Source organism: Podarcis muralis, chromosome 11 (assembly GCF_964188315.1).
Source record: "Podarcis muralis chromosome 11, rPodMur119.hap1.1, whole genome shotgun sequence".
In the NCBI taxonomy this organism is placed as follows: Eukaryota; Metazoa; Chordata; class Lepidosauria; order Squamata; family Lacertidae; genus Podarcis; species Podarcis muralis.
The window spans coordinates 66,265,811-66,280,950 of NC_135665.1; the positions used below are offsets into that span (position 1 = coordinate 66,265,811).

The window sequence follows — 15,140 nt, forward strand, 5'->3', positions numbered from 1 at the left end:
CAGCTGCTGGAAGCACAAGGGCAGAGGCTGCTGCTGCTATTTGTGGGCCCCTTTCCAGGGAGATGCCTGCTTGGCCCCATGGGCAGCAGGGCGCTGGACCCCCCCCCCCCCCGGCCTGACACGGCTGCTTCCGGGCTCCCTCTCCTTCTCTTCCAGCCGCCCACATTGGCGTTGGCATCAGCGGCCAGGAGGGGATGCAGGCCGTGCTGTCCAGCGACTTCTCCTTTGCGCAGTTCCGCTACCTGCAGCGGCTGCTGCTGGTCCACGGACGCTGGTCCTACATCCGCATGTGCAAGTTCCTGGCCTACTTCTTCTACAAGAACTTCGCCTTCACGCTGGTCCACTTCTGGTACGGCTTCTTCTCCGGATTCTCCGCACAGGTGAGTCCTGGCGGCACGCGGTGGTCGTTCTGGCAGGCCTCTGCTGCTCTCTGCTGACCGCCCCTTAGAATTGCCGGGAATTGCCAACGTTTCCTCTGACTGAGCAAGAACTGAGAACCCCAGTACCTCTCCTGAGAGCGGAGCTACTCAGTTAATTTTTGTCTTTTTAAAAAATTTTTTTTATAAAATTTATATATTGCTTGATTGCAATTAAAAAAAACACACCTCCAAGCAGTTTGTGCTCGACTGCCAGGCTTTGCTGGGTCTGTTCAGCCCCAGATACAGACTCTGAGCCTGCACAGAGCACCCCTTGGGATCTTCTGGAGCCGGGCAATGCTTCGTTGGGCTCTGGGGGTGCTGGGCCCCACCCTCCCTGTCCCTCTTTCCGACTGCTGCCCTCCTTGCATGTTCGAACTGGCTCCTTCCAGGTCTGGCCAGCTGGTCTTCCCTCTGCCTTTTGTTCTCTCCATCTTCTCTGAGATTTTCACTCCCTTGTTCATTTTTGCATTTCCCTTGTTGCCAGGGAGGGACCTTTTGCAGGAGGGGACAGTTCAGGAAGGGCGGGGGAAGCTTCCTGCCAATAATAATAATAATAATAATAATAATAATAATAATAATAATAATAATAATAATTTTATTTATACCCCGCCCTCCCCAGCCAGAGCCGGGCTTAGGGTGGCTAACAGCAATAAAAGCACAGTAAAAACGTAATAGGGGGGAGGGGGGAAACCAATTTAAAATACAGGTTAAAATGCAATTTAAAATGCAGCCTCATTTTAAAAGTAGCCGATAAATTAAGACCATAAGGGGAGGGAAACATAAGGGTCAGACTGAGTCCAAGCCAAAGGCCAGGCGGAACAGCTCTGTTTTGCAGGCCCTGCGTAAAGATGTCAAGTCCCACAGGGCCCTAGTCTCTTGGGACAGAGCATTCCACCAAGTCGGGGCCAGTTTTGAAAAGGCCCTGGCCCTGGTTGAGACCAATCTAACCACCTTGTGACCTGGGACCTCCCAAATTTTGTCATATCACTGTGGAGCTGGAAGTGACATCAAGGGTCATCTGTTCCAACCCCCTGCCATGCAGGGTGCTCCCAACCATCCTTTGCAGGTGCCAAGGGCTCCAGAGCCCCCCTGGGACTTTGCACAGAGCTTTGTTCACGGGGAGCAGGTGGGGCGCAAGAGGGGGGGCTTCTGCAGTCCTGGGGCTCAGTGACACGAGGGCTCCCTCCCTGCCCTTTCCAAAGGTCTCCTGCCACCTTGCAGCACCTTGCTTTAGCTGCGATTCCTTCACAGCAGGGGGTCAGGCCAGATGGCCTTTGGGATCCCTTCCAGCTCTACAGTTCTATGATCCTTAATATTGTTGTGAGTTGAGGGGCTCCGTCTGCTTGATGCCCTGAGGACCTCCCTTTTTTGGGGCTCCTCTATTTGTGGGGGTAGAAAGTCTGAGAGCAAGCTTGCCAAAGCAGTCCCAAACCAGACTCTGTAGTTGCACGAGGCACCTCAAGACGCAACTCCAGGGCTAAGGCTGATTTCTCACTGATTTGGTGCACACTGCCACTGCCACCCCCCCCCCCACCCCCCAAAAATGCACAACAATATTTTCACCTCTGTCCTGGCTGACAGAGGAGTCCATTTCCAGACCCCCTCCTCCAATTCACTGCTGAGCGGAGATTTGCACCTGGTTCTCCCCACTGAAAGGGATGCGGTTTACACCTTGTGGGTTACACCTCAGAGCCTTGGGCTTGCTGGTCAGAAGGTCGGCGGTTCGAATCCCCGCAATGGGGTGAGCTCCCTTTGCTTGGTCCCAGCTCCTGCCAACCTAACAGTTCGAAAGCACGTCAAAGTGCAAGTAGATAAATAGGTACCGCTCCGGCAGGAAGGTAAACGGTGTTTCCGTGCACTGCTCTGGTTCGCCAGAAGTGGCTTAGTCCTGCTGGCCACATGACCCGGAAGCTGTACGCCGGCTCCCTCGGCCAATGAAGCGAGATGAGCGCCGCAACCCCAGAGTCGGGCACGACTGGACCTCATGGTCAGGGGTCCCTTTACCTCCCCACTGAGATACTCGCCTTAGATCATGCTCTGTGGGCTCCTTATTTCTGCCCTGTCTTTCGACCACAGATTGACACCCTTGGCTTCCCAGCAGCTGCCTGGGCCTTGTTCTCCTCTCTTGCTAGCCCTCCCTTGGGACACCCACCTGCTTGCACCAGAGACCACCCGGCGCACCCTTGGGCCCTTACGTCTGGGACTGCGCCTCTGCTGCTGCTCTTCGTAGGGCTTTTCTCATTTCCTCCCTCTCTTGGTCTCTGCAGACGGTGTATGACGAATGGTTCATCACTCTTTACAACATGGTGTACACCTCCTTACCTGTCCTGGGAATGAGCCTCTTTGACCAGGTACGGCTCCTTGATTTGCTTCCTGCCCTCTTCGTTCGATCAGGAGTTTGCCCCACAACTGGGAGCAGGGGGCTCTGTTTCTGGCCCTGCCATCGGGGTGACTTGCCTCTCTCAGCCTGGGGGCTGCCCTGGGGTCTGGCTGCCCCTCCAACACACAGGCTCTTGCTGGGCTCTCACCCTGTATTTAGCCCACACACAGCACATGTAGACAGGCATGCGCAGGTGGGCACCAGCATGCTCAGCCCAGGAGTGTGTGTTGGGTTCCTCCCTGTCGCAGGGCTGGGCTTGGAGGGGAGGAAAGCATTTTCCAAATGGGGAGTATCCAGGGTTGGAAGCCTAGAGGTCCAGGCTAAGACCAGCAGGTGGAAGCGATTTTGGCTGAGCCTTCCTGGTGAAGGATGGCAGGGGAAGGACCCTCAGTGAGAGGCAGGGAAGGGAAGATCTCCTGAGGTGGGACAGTGGGGGCAGCAAGAGAAGCTCCCAGGTGAGAGCCAAGAGGGTCCTCTCATTTCTGTGTGATACAAGGCTTAAGATCCACCTTGCATTCTTCTTCTTGCTCTTTCTGTTTTTGTTTGGATTACAGTTGTACTTCTGCTTACTGTATTTTTTGCTCTATAGGACGCACAAGACCATAAGACGCACCTAGTTTTAGAGGGGGAGAACAAGAAAAGAAATATTCTCTCCCTCTCTGCGCAGCGCCCCTTCAGCGAAGCGGCAGGAGAAGCGGAGCCCCTTCCACTTCTTCTCCCGCTTGGCTGAAGGGGCGCTGCGCAGAGAGGGAAAGCTGCGCAGCACCTCTCCTGGCTTCAGCGAAAGCAACGTGAAGCCTCCAGAGCACAGCAGGAGCGCTCCGGAGGCTTCGTATTGCTTTTGCTGAAGCCATGGGGCCTGCATTCACTCCATAAGACGCACACACATTTCCCCTTACTTTTTAGGAGGGGAAAAGTGCGTCTTATAGAGCGAAAAATATGGTGCGTATCCCTCTGGATATGGAATCTTTGGGTTATGGCCACGGCAAACCCGGAAGTGTATACTTCTGGGTTTTGCTGTGCATGCAAGCTCAGAAGCGCTCAATCGCACCACATGCATGCACAGAAGTGCGAACGGACCCCCGGAATGAATTAAGTTCGTATACAGAGGGTCCACTGTAGTCTTTTTTTGTAGTACTGTATTATGAGAAGCTTTAATAAAATCTTATATATAAAACCAGAAACTCAGAAGAACCTTCCTAAGTGAAAGAGCAGGGGAGCAGACTGTCAGCTGGGAATAACTGGTGGGTCAGAGATGCTGATGTTGCATCTGGAACGGGGCTCTTCTATGGGGCAGGAGGCGATCTAGGTGGCCATCTCTAATCCACGTACAAAACAGCCCATCACAGCCTTGTACAGATGGAGGGAAAGGGAAAAGAAGTGGGTCTGTGTCACGATAGCCCCCAAAGCATTGCAGGGTTGCATATTATTATGGTTTGTCAGGCCGGCCCAAGACACTTTGCCACCTGAGGCAAACCACAAAAAGGTTCCCCCTTCCTGCCAGGGAAGAAGGGCTGAGAGAAGATCTATATCCGGAGCAAGGAGGGGGTGGGGATAAAGATCTGCGTCCGAATCTGCTTCTCCTGTGGGTCCTGCCACCTGAAGCAGTTGCCTCATAGGTGGGCCGGCCCTGCGTGGCTTCAACTTACATTTGGTTTGAGGGTGAGTGAGCTCTGCCAGTTTGAGCTAAAGGCTTTGCAGAAGTGGTGGGTGTTGAGGGCGGATCTTGCAGGTGGGTGAGGAGGGGTGAACAGCTGCCTTGCCGGCCATCTCAAAACGCCCCCCTCTCCATTTTCCGCCCCCAGGACGTGGATGACCGGTGGAGCCTGCAATTCCCGCAGCTCTACATGCCCGGCCAGCAGAACCTCTACTTCAACAAGAAGGAGTTTGTCAAGTGCGTCCTCTACAGCGTCTACAGCTCCCTGGTCCTCTTCTTCATCCCCTATGGGACCCTCTTTGACTCCCTGAGGAGCGACGGGAAGGCCATCGCCGACTACCAGTCCTTCGCACTCATGGCCCAGACCTGCCTGCTCATTGTGGTCTCCGTCCAGGTAAGGGGTCGCCTGCCACGGGCAAGGCCTGTGTGGGGCCCTGGGGGTTCTGCCAGACCCATGGGGAGAATGCAGGACTTCCCGTCCTCAGCTGATGCAGCAAAATGACACATTGGGATGGGGAGTGTTATGTACTGAGTTGAATAGGATCCAAAAGGCAGCCGTCTGATTGGTCCTAGAACAATAGGATTCAGAATGCAGCCGTCTGATTGGTCCTAGAACAATGTAGCAGTCTGATTGGTCCACAGGAGCCACCCAATCCAGCTCCAGATGGAAGTGAATCCACAACCTGATTGGCCTACAGGTTGAGGCATTCTCAAAGTAAAGGAAGGATTGAACTCTGATTAATAAGAATACGCACAGAGGCTTGACCAGCAAGGCTCTGGGAGGGGTGCGTATAATAATCTGTCCCTCCACCCCCTGGCCCAGGTCGTTTTATTCACAAAAGAACTTTTTACACCGTTCGTAAGAACCAATCAGATTTCCTCTAAACATTTCAACAAACCCCAGGTGGGGACAAACTTACACTACAAAAGCTAATTTAGCATGCATACTTCTGGGGTAAATAAAACAGAACTACAAAGGAGTGCATCCAGCAACCCCATAAACAAGCAATAGACATGATAAGGAGGATGGCCAGGAGGACAGCGATCATTATCACCTTCCTGTGAAACTATTTCCAGGCCCTAAGATCAACATCCTGAGATTAACATATCAGAAAAGCTACATCAAAGAAGTGGCCCACTATTTTTCACAGCCCAGGATGCCTGCCTGGTGAAGCAACTGGCAACTGGGCTGTGTACGTGACTTGTCAAGCAAAGAGAAATGGAGAGTAGAGGAAATGGCCAGAGATGCAGAGGGTTGTGGGATTTGATCAGAAATTATTGTCAATGAATAAATTGTTGACCCAGTCAACGTCCTGCTTTCACAGCAGACACAATGGCGTGATACATATTTTATAATTCCTCAGAGTAATCCCACCTGACCCCACACTCTGGATATTTGCACTCCTACACAGGTGAATCCCGGAATTAGCCAATCACGTGGGGCCCATTGTGTAAATAATGTATATAAAGCAGACATTCTGGGGGAACTTCCATTCCTCCTCACCACTATGAGCGGAATAAAGAGCATGAAATCCACTCTCGACTCCTAGTATATTTCAGAGAGGCTTAAAGTGGGCCAGAATTTATTCTGGTCTGATGTGGGGGGTAGGAGCTCACACCCTCAGCCACTTCCAAGTGGTCCATGGGCTGGCAGGAGATATGGGAGGGGGGGTAAGCATTTTGCAAATGAATGGCCTTGCCTGGAGTGAGAGAAGCAAGGGTCAGTGGCTGCCCCTATTTCTGGGAGGCTGGAGTTCCTTGGGGAGTTGAGGGTGGGATGAAGACCTGAGAACAGAGGGGAGAAGAGAGAGAGAGAAATGGGAAGACAGTCAAACTTCGGCTCCCGAACACCTCCGTTTTGGAACGTTTTGGCTCCCGAATGCCAAAAACCCAACCAAATGCTCCGGTTTCTGAACGTTTTTCAGAAACTGAATGTCTGACGCACCTTCCTCTTGAATGTAAGAGGCTTTTGCAGCCAATTAATAATAATAATATAATAAATTTTATTTATACCCCGCCCTCCCCAGCCAAGACCGGGCTCAGGGCGGCTAACACCAGGTATAAAAACAATTGATTAAAATACAACTTAAAAACAAGATTAAAATACAACATTAAAATGCAGCCTCATTTCAGTAGAAACTCAAATCAAAAACTTTTGGGGGATGAAAACGTCCAATCTTCACCAAGGCCAACTACCCAGACTGGTCCTACGTGGGCCAGAAAAAAGCCAGGGAAGTCCCCAAGTAGGAGTTCCATCACAGAAGGAGAAAGGAAAAAGGAAAGAGGGAGAGGGGATTAGAACCTGTGCCTTGGTAGTTGAACATTTCAGAAGCCGAATGGGCTCCCGGAACGGATTACGTTCGACAACCAAGGTTTGACTGTACAGTGAATTCCCTGGGAAGAAAAGCTGCAGCGCTGGGGACTTTCCAGTTAAGAGAAAAGGCAGGGAAGAGGGGGCACCATAGAGGTTTACAAAATGATGCCTGCCGTGGAGGGAAGGGGCGGAGTTATTCTCCCTCCCTCTCTCTAGAACTATCTGGGCATCCAGGGAAGCTGAATGTGGGAAGAAGATCCAGGCCAGAGAAAAGAAAGGACTTCTTCACACGGCACATACTGTAGTTAAACTTTGGAACTCCCTGCCACTGGGTGTTGTGACGGCTTTAAAAGAGGATTGGAGAAATTGACAGAGGAGGAGAGGGCTTTTGAGGGCTCCTAGCCAGGATGGCCCTGCTAGGCAGCGGTGCTTCTGAATGCAGAAAAGGAGAGGTCCGCTTGCCAGTCTCCCCTGTGGGGCATATCTTTGGCTCCTGAGAGAACCGGCGTCTGGAGGGGCCCCTGGCCTGATCACGGGTTCTCCTGCTGTCCTCCTCCTCTCACGCTCTCCCTGGCGTCTCTCTCGCAGATGGGCCTGGACACTGCCTACTGGACGGCCGTCAACCAGCTCTTCATCTGGGGCAGCCTGGCCATGTACTTTGCCATCACCTTCACCATGTACAGCGACGGCACCTACCTCATCTTCACCGGCTCCTTCCCCTTCGTCGGTGGGTATCAGGGGGGCCGGCAGGCAGCCCCCTTTCTGGCTCATGGGCATTGGAGCCACCTTCTTCCAGGGACGAGGGCAGGGGGGAGCCAGCCCCCGTTGAATCCGGGCGTCAGCTCCACAGAACGGTCCTTTGGCATGCAAAGGAGCCCTGAGGAAAGGCAGCTGGGGGAACAGGATGCCAAGGGCTGCAATGGGGGGCAAAGGGTGGCGGGCACCTGCATTGCACGGGGATGGACTAGATGACCCTCGGGACCCATTTCTAACTCTGCAGTTCTTTGGTGCTATGATGATGCTCCTTGGGCAACGGTGTCCTTCAGAGGTGAAGGGGCGGAAAGGCAGGAGTGGAATCACAAAATAATGGAACTGTAGAGCCGAAAGAGACCCCCAGGGGTCATCCAGCTCAACCCCTTGCTGTGCAGGAATCACAGGCAGGAAGGGCCTCTGGAGCAACAGGACCCTGGAGGCTCCTCGTTCCCCCTGGCCCCTGCATCATAATAATAATAATAATAATAATAATAATAATAATAATAATAATAATAATAATTTATTTATATCCCGCCCTTCCCCAGCTGAAGCCGGGCTCAGAGCGGCTAACAACAATAAAAATAACACAGCACTCTAAAATCAATTCATTATAAAATCAGTTCAAATCAAATTCATGGCAACCATTGGGCTAGAGTTCTTGTGAGGATTACAGAAGGGGGTCAGGCTGTGCCCTAGCCAAAGGCCTGGTGGAACAGCTCTGTCTTGCAGGCCCTGCGGAGAGATGCCAAATTCCGCAGGTCCCTAGTCTCTTGTGACACAGAGTTCCACCAGATCGGGGCCACAGCTGAAAAGGCCCTGGCTCTGGTTGAGGCCAGCCTAACCTCTCTGTGGCCCGGGATCTCCAAGATGTTTTTATTTGAAGACATGGGACATACCAGGAGAGGCGATCCTGTAGATACGAGGGTCCTAGGCCGTATAGAACTTTAACCTGATCCTGTACTCCACCGGGAGCCAGTGCAGTTGGCATAGCACTGGGTGAATGTGATCCCGCAGCGAGGACCCCGTAAGGAGTCTTGCCGTGGCATTCTGCGCCCGCTGGAGTTTCTGGGTCAGTCTCAAGGGCAGCCCCACGTAGAGTCCCATGTCCTGAAAGCGACCCTCAACTTGGGAATCAGTTTCTCTGCCAATCGCTGACCCCCCAGGACCTCCAGCCCTGCTTGTTCTGCCCGCTCTGCCCCAGCAGCAGTCTGAGGCGGCTGCATCGCCTGCCCGCTTCTTCTTCTCCCTGCCAGGCTCGGCTCGGAACACCCTGAACCAGCCCAACGTCTGGCTGTCCATCTTCCTCTGCGTCACCCTCTGCGTCCTCCCCGTCGTCGGCTTCCGCTTCCTGAAGGTGCAGCTCAAGCCCACCATCAGCGACCAGGTAAGGCCCCCTCCTCCCCGCAAGGAGAGGCCACAGGTGCTTCGGGGGGGGGGGCTGCTTGCCTCTAAGTGGTGGGGCGAGGGAGGGCACAAGGCGCTGCCCCCACTCGGCCTCTGCCTGCTTCTGCGATGCTTCCTGCCATCCCAGGGGCCAAGTGACCCCGGCCATCTGCGGCTGAGAGGCGAGTGCGGATTATGGACATGGATTAAGAGGAACTGGGGCAGGAGGAGAGGGCTATTTTTAGGAAGAAGTGGGGGGAGGCGCTGCAGCTCAGGGACTGTGCACCCCCCCCCATGGGCTGTGGCCGGCTGAAGCCCCCACCGCCCCACTGTGAAAGAAATCTGAAATCTCTAGTCCGGGTGCAGATGAGAGCATGCCCAAACTGGAGTTGTCACTGCTGACTTTATTCATTTTATTTCTATATTGTTTTATTTGTGTGTGGGGGGGTGGTCTCAAAGCGGTTTAAATGTTAAAACACCAAATAAAACATTATGGAAGCAGATGAAATACAAAATATACATTCGAAGCAGCATAACAAACAAAAATAGTAAAACGTTGGTCTTAAAGATTTCCAAATAAGACATTCCAAATAAGAATGCCATGTACAGAATTCACATTTAATGCAGCAAAGCTAGCCAAGGAAAAAATATTAAGATTGAAAAATGCTATTTTGAACATTTCAGACACAAACAAACAAACAAACAAACAAACAAACAAACAAACCCAGAGCCACCTTAAGACCCAGGAAGGCTCCCTTGAAATCTGCCAGAGCAGCCATGCCTCTCTGCTGCCCCCTGCTGCTTCCTCTCAGCCTGCCAGCCCCAAAGTCTGGTGCCCTGGGGGGCGCAGAGGGGAGCCTGCCCTGATCTCCATGGCTGCATCTTGGCCCTAGACAGGCTTTGCCTTCAGGGACCCCTTTCCCTCCCCACTCACCCCCCAGTTCAGCCTCCAGGTTTTGCTGCAATGTTGAGTTGCAGTTGGAAACAGAACATTTCTTTTTACGATATTCCTGTTTTAAGCACAGGAATAGGTGAAAGCCCAGATCGTCTTCCCCTTTTGCTCCCAGGCTTGTGTGAATTCCCTGGGCATCTTTTCTTTAAAAGGGCGAGAACGAGGGAGTCTCCTGAGCAGGGCAGGCTGCGGATCCTTTCCCCCATCACGGGTGTTGCTTCAACACCCACATTAAATCTTTCTGGGTGCTGGGACCCCTCAAAGTCAATGGGCAAAGTTGTTGCAGGCACCCACAATCTTGGCTGTGAGGTGGCACCTGTGCGCTGGTGATACCTGAAGGGCCTTTGGCAATCCTCCTTGTCGCTTTCTTGAATTTCTATCCTCTCCAGGCCGCCCCCCCACCCCCCACTCCTGGCAGATAGAAATGAGAGGCTGCAGCCGCTTAATCTGCTACAAGTTTTCTGAGGCTTAGGGGGAGAAAATAATAATAATAATAATAATAATAATAATAATAATAATAATAATAATAATGTTATTTATACCCTGCCCTCCCCGGCCAGAGCCAGGCTCAGGGCGGCTAACACCAATAAAATCACAGTAAAAACATAATGAGGGGGAACCAATTTAAAATGCAGGTTAAAATGCAATTTAAAATGCAGCCTCATTTTAAAAGTAGCCGATAAATCAAGACCTTAAGGGGAGGGAAACACAAGGGTCAGACCAAGTCCAAACCAAAGGCCAGGCGGAACAGCTCTGTCTTGCAGGCCCTGTGGAAAGATGTCAAGTCCCGCAGGGCCCTAGTCTCTTGTGACAGAGCGTTCTACCAAGTCGGGGCCAGTACTGAAAAGGCCCTGGCCCTAGTTGAGACCAATCTAACCACCTTGCGACCTGGGACCTCCAAAGTGTTGTCATTTGTGGACCTTAAGGTCCTCCGCGGGGCATACCAGGAGAGGTGGTCCTGTAGCTACGTGGGTCCTAGGCTGCAGGAGGGGCTGCCACCTTCCGAGGGAGCCCCGCAACTCCCCTGCCCCTGCTCCCAGCCGACGCTTCCGCCTGCCCTTCCTCCTCCCTCCGCGCAGCATTTCCTCTCCTCCTTCCGCCCGCAGGTCTTGCACATGGTGAAGCAGCTTCAGAAGGGGCAGCTGCCTCCGTCCCCCAAGCGGCGCCTGCAGCGCAAGGCCTCCCGCCGCTCCGGCTACGCCTTCTCCCACCAGTACGGCTTTGGGGCCCTCATCACCTCGGGGAGGAACATGCGCCCCTTTGGCGTCACCAGGTCCTTCTCCCCCAACAGCGAGAAGTACAGGCAGAAGTGAGGCGCAAGGGGGGGCGAGGGGGCTCCGTGAACCAGGGACAGGCAGAGCTGGCAGGACAGCCTGGGCAAAGGGGGCCCTCTTTTTCTGTGGGCCCCGGGCCCCCAGGGGCCGGACTGTTTGGTCCTGGGGAGCGAGAGAGGAGATGGGGCACCACGCGAGGAAGAGGAAGGGGGTCCCCAGGGGAGAGAAGGAAGAGGGGACCCCCGTGGCCCCTGCACCACAGCCCATTCCAGAAGAGAGGCCGGTCCCTTCTCCTCTGCATGGACCCCTGAAGCTCTTCCAGAAGTGGCGGGCCCAATCCGCCCGGAACCACATAACAGGAGACGACAGTTGCGGAGAGGCCATGGATGGCGTAGCGACCAGCTGCTCAATGTGGCAGGATGAGGCCTCGGGGCCAGAGGATTCCCAGACGCCGTCCTGGAAGCAGGAAGTGTGGATTTGGCAACACATGGAGGGGCCCTGCTGGGACGCCCCCAGAGACTCAAGAGCCCCCTCGGCTGGGAGCCCGGATACAGTTTGGGGCGGAGAGTGCCGTCCCACGTGGCTGAATGGGTGAAGCGCTGGGGTCTGGGTGGGGCTGGGCTGCCAGCCTGGTCCACTCTTCCCCCTGTGTGGTCATGATGCCCTTCCTCAATTCCAAAGATGGCATGGGGAGTGGCACAGCTGGGGCCCCTCAGGGCTGGCAGTGGGCGACGTCTGCCCCATATGGGTCCCGGCTATACTTCCCAAAGCACCTTATCAGTGGGGGGGGGGGAGTGATGCTGCCTGGCCAGGTCAACTTCTCCCACCCCCTAACTTTGGGACTTTGTGGCTGCCTGTGGCAGGAAGGCTCCTGGCCACCGGTGGCCCTTGCCCCATGGCAAAGCGGGGCTCATCATCCTGGGGTGGCAGAGCAGAACTGGCCCTGTCCCGGTTGGGTCCCTCTCAGGGCTCCAGATTATGGGGAGGGGGGAGGCCACATTTGCACTGCTCTGGGTGGGAGGGAAATATAGGTGAGGCCGTGGGGCGCCCCACAGACTTTGGTCTTCCGTTTGTACAAGCCTTTGTAATAAAACAGCAAATGAAAATGCTCTGCATCTCCCTGTGGTCTTTCAGTGAACGGGGCTCATTGGTCGAGGTGGAGGGGGCAGTAGGGGGCTCTTTGGGGGGGACCCCTGTAGACTCAGAAAAGGGTTTTTTTTCCCCTGGCCAGACCCACAGGGCTTTTGGGGCTTGGTCTGCTCATTCCAACATGGGCTGAGCCAGCCAGGCTGCAGCATTTGGGCTGGGGGAGAGTGTGAGTGGGGGCGCTTCATTGCACCACCAACCCTCAGCCATCTTTCCCCTTTGGATCGTTCAGAGGGGGGAGAGCAAGGCCCATGGAAGATGCCCCCATCCCCTTGGGAGAGAGAGAAAACGTGGGGAGGACTTGCAAGCTTTCCCAAACGACCCAGAGGCAGCGCTGCCCAATGGTCACAGCAGCATTCCGCCTCCAGTCTGCTTCTCTTCTTTTGACGCAGTCCAGCCTGGTCAATGTGCCAATCTGGACCCTCCACCAGTTTAGGGAAATTGGGGGGGGGGAGTGGTGAAGGGTGTCTGGATTTTCCCCTAATCCAAAGAGAAGACCCCACTGCAACTCCTGGCCCTCCGCACATGCTCAGAGGCCCTTTGGCCCTTCTCGCCCTGGCATGTGCCCCTCCCAGCTGATCCCCAATCGAAATCAAGCTAAATTTTGTCCGTGGCTGCAGACAGCGGAAGTGAGTTTTGTTCGGCTCCTGCTCCCTTAAAATGGAAGGACCTCTCACTGACATCACAGGTAAGTCAGAATAAATCAGATATAAGGCGATGTTCAGCGCCTGGTCTGACAACTCCCTATTGTATTCAATCACTAATTGCAGGCTGAATTTACTTTCCCACGGAGCTCCCAGCTGCCGACCTGCAAGGAGGCTCTTTGGCAACTCTTTCGTTTTGCCAGGCAAAAAACAGTAAAAAGAGGAGAAACCACCAACATGGTAGTCAGAAATGGAGGAAATAATGTGTTCTGGAAATTATTATGAGTTGTATCCAACTGCGTCCTACTCAGAGAAGGAAGGAATTGTCACGTGGGAGCTGACGGCAAACACACTCTGGGAAGAGCTGACGGAAACAAGGCCCACTGCTCAGATTCATGAAATGGACTCCCTCATCATGAGCAGGGGCTCAGATTGTGTGGCCCCTCCCAGACTAATTTCGAGGTCTCAGACCCCTCCCTCTGCCTACGGCGAGGCACCAGGCACATTCCTTGGGGTTTCCTGGTTTCCTGTTCTGTTCTGTGGAGTAATCTCCTTGTTCTAGGGGTGGATCTACACACGGGGGGGGGGGGGGAACGTTATAAATAAGTCTGAAATTAAATCATTTTTTTAAAAAAAAACCTATGTAAAAACACTAAAGAAATGTCTTGTGCTCTCTGGCACCATCTGGCGTTGCATGTTTATAATGCATTCAAGTTGCTGAGGTTTTTTTTTGACTAATGTAGCTGAGTCCTGGGGGTGGGAGGGGGAGTCTGGCAGACTGTCCACTCTCAGCTGGTGCTGCCTCTATTCACCCTGACTCGGGCTGGGGCTTCTCCTTATTCCCTCCTGTTCCCAAGCCCTACAACTCCCAGCCACCAGCATTTCCCAGCTCTCCTCCTCCTCCTCTGGGGTGTGTCCTGCCCCCCCCCCACGAACCTGGGTCCAGGCTGCCCTCTTCTCCCCTCTCCCTGGCAGCCTCTTGGCCAGACAGTCTCCGCTGCTGATCCTCACCTAGCCAATCCCTGGCAGGAATCAAGGAATGGCTAACATATGTGTTATGCACTGAGTTGAATAGGGTCCAGAATGCAGCAGTCTGATTGGTCCGCAGGAGCCACCCAATCCAGCTCCAGGTGGAAGTGAATCCACAATCTGATTGGCCTACAGGTGAATCCCGGAATTAGCCAATCACGTGGGGCCCATAAAGAGCATGAAATCCACACTCAACTCCTGGTATATTTCAATATGGTTACCAGATGTCCCCGTTTCCCAGGGACAGTCCCCGGATTTACAAATCTGTCCCCGGACAAAATCTGTCCCCGGAATGTCCCCGGATTTCATTCAATGTATCCGGATTTATAGTTGTAAGTGTTGTAGATTTATTAGTAGGGAATGAATGTTGTGTGATTGGTTCAACAGCACACGACACATCATATGGGGACTTCCGTCGAGGCAAAATGGCGGGTGTCAGTGCAGCGAGCAGCTCCTGAAGATAGCCAGAGCCAACTGCGCTACCAGGCTGGCTCCAGGCTGCTGAGACTGCTGCTGCCACTGCCGGGGGCGAACTGGGGATGCCTGGGGTGTCAACTGGGGGAACCACTGCCCCCCCCATGACCCAAATTGAGCCAGCAGCAAGAGCGCCCAGCCACCTGGCCGACTGCCCAGCGGCACTCTAGGGCCAGTAAAAACCCTGGAGCCGACGCAGGGAGAAGGAGGGAAGGAGAAGGAGAAGGAAGAGAGAGAAAGAGGAAGGAGAAAAAAGAGGGGAGCCCTGACCTTGCCGCGCTGCTGCCGCCGCCGCTGAGGAAGAGAGGTAGGAGGAGAGCACTGGGAGGGCAAGGACATGTGGTCAAATCCAGGTCCAACCCGAGCCTATTCCATGGCAGATAGTGCTCCAAGAGATCAGGCCCAGAGGAAGGTCGCGCGACAGAGTAGACCCAGAAGAGAAGATATTACTTCTTAAGTTTTCAGTCTGTTTCAGTTCCGAGCAGTGAGTTTCTGCTCCTTCATATTCTTCATCAAATGCATCCTGGACTTTTGAAAATGGAAGGTTCTCCCAGATCAAAACAAAGACCTCTACCCTTTCATATGCCATAATCTTAACACTTCTTCCCCATTTCTGGGCAAGAAAAACAATGGCTTCGCGGAGGGGGGGCAACAGGGATAACCCCCCCCCCATTATTCAACCCCCCCTGTCCCAGAGGCCTTTACATCTCTAATC

General features: G+C 53.7%; 1 protein-coding gene across 6 annotated transcripts in view; it reads left to right on the forward strand.

The window, feature by feature from the left end:
- Positions 1 to 12,241, forward strand: part of LOC114606451 (phospholipid-transporting ATPase ID-like) — an 87,409-nt gene extending 75,168 nt beyond the window's left edge. For all 6 annotated transcript variants that reach the window (XM_028748728.2, XM_028748729.2, XM_028748725.2 and 3 more), the window contains 6 exons: positions 157 to 380; positions 2,687 to 2,770; positions 4,605 to 4,850; positions 7,359 to 7,497; positions 8,777 to 8,907; positions 10,965 to 12,241. In XM_028748728.2, coding sequence (XP_028604561.1) covers positions 157 to 380; positions 2,687 to 2,770; positions 4,605 to 4,850; positions 7,359 to 7,497; positions 8,777 to 8,907; positions 10,965 to 11,171 — 1,031 coding nt within the window. In that variant the 3' untranslated portion in view covers positions 11,172 to 12,241. The remainder of the gene's footprint in view (positions 1 to 156; positions 381 to 2,686; positions 2,771 to 4,604; positions 4,851 to 7,358; positions 7,498 to 8,776; positions 8,908 to 10,964) is intronic.
- Positions 12,242 to 15,140: the final 2,899 nt, after the last annotated feature.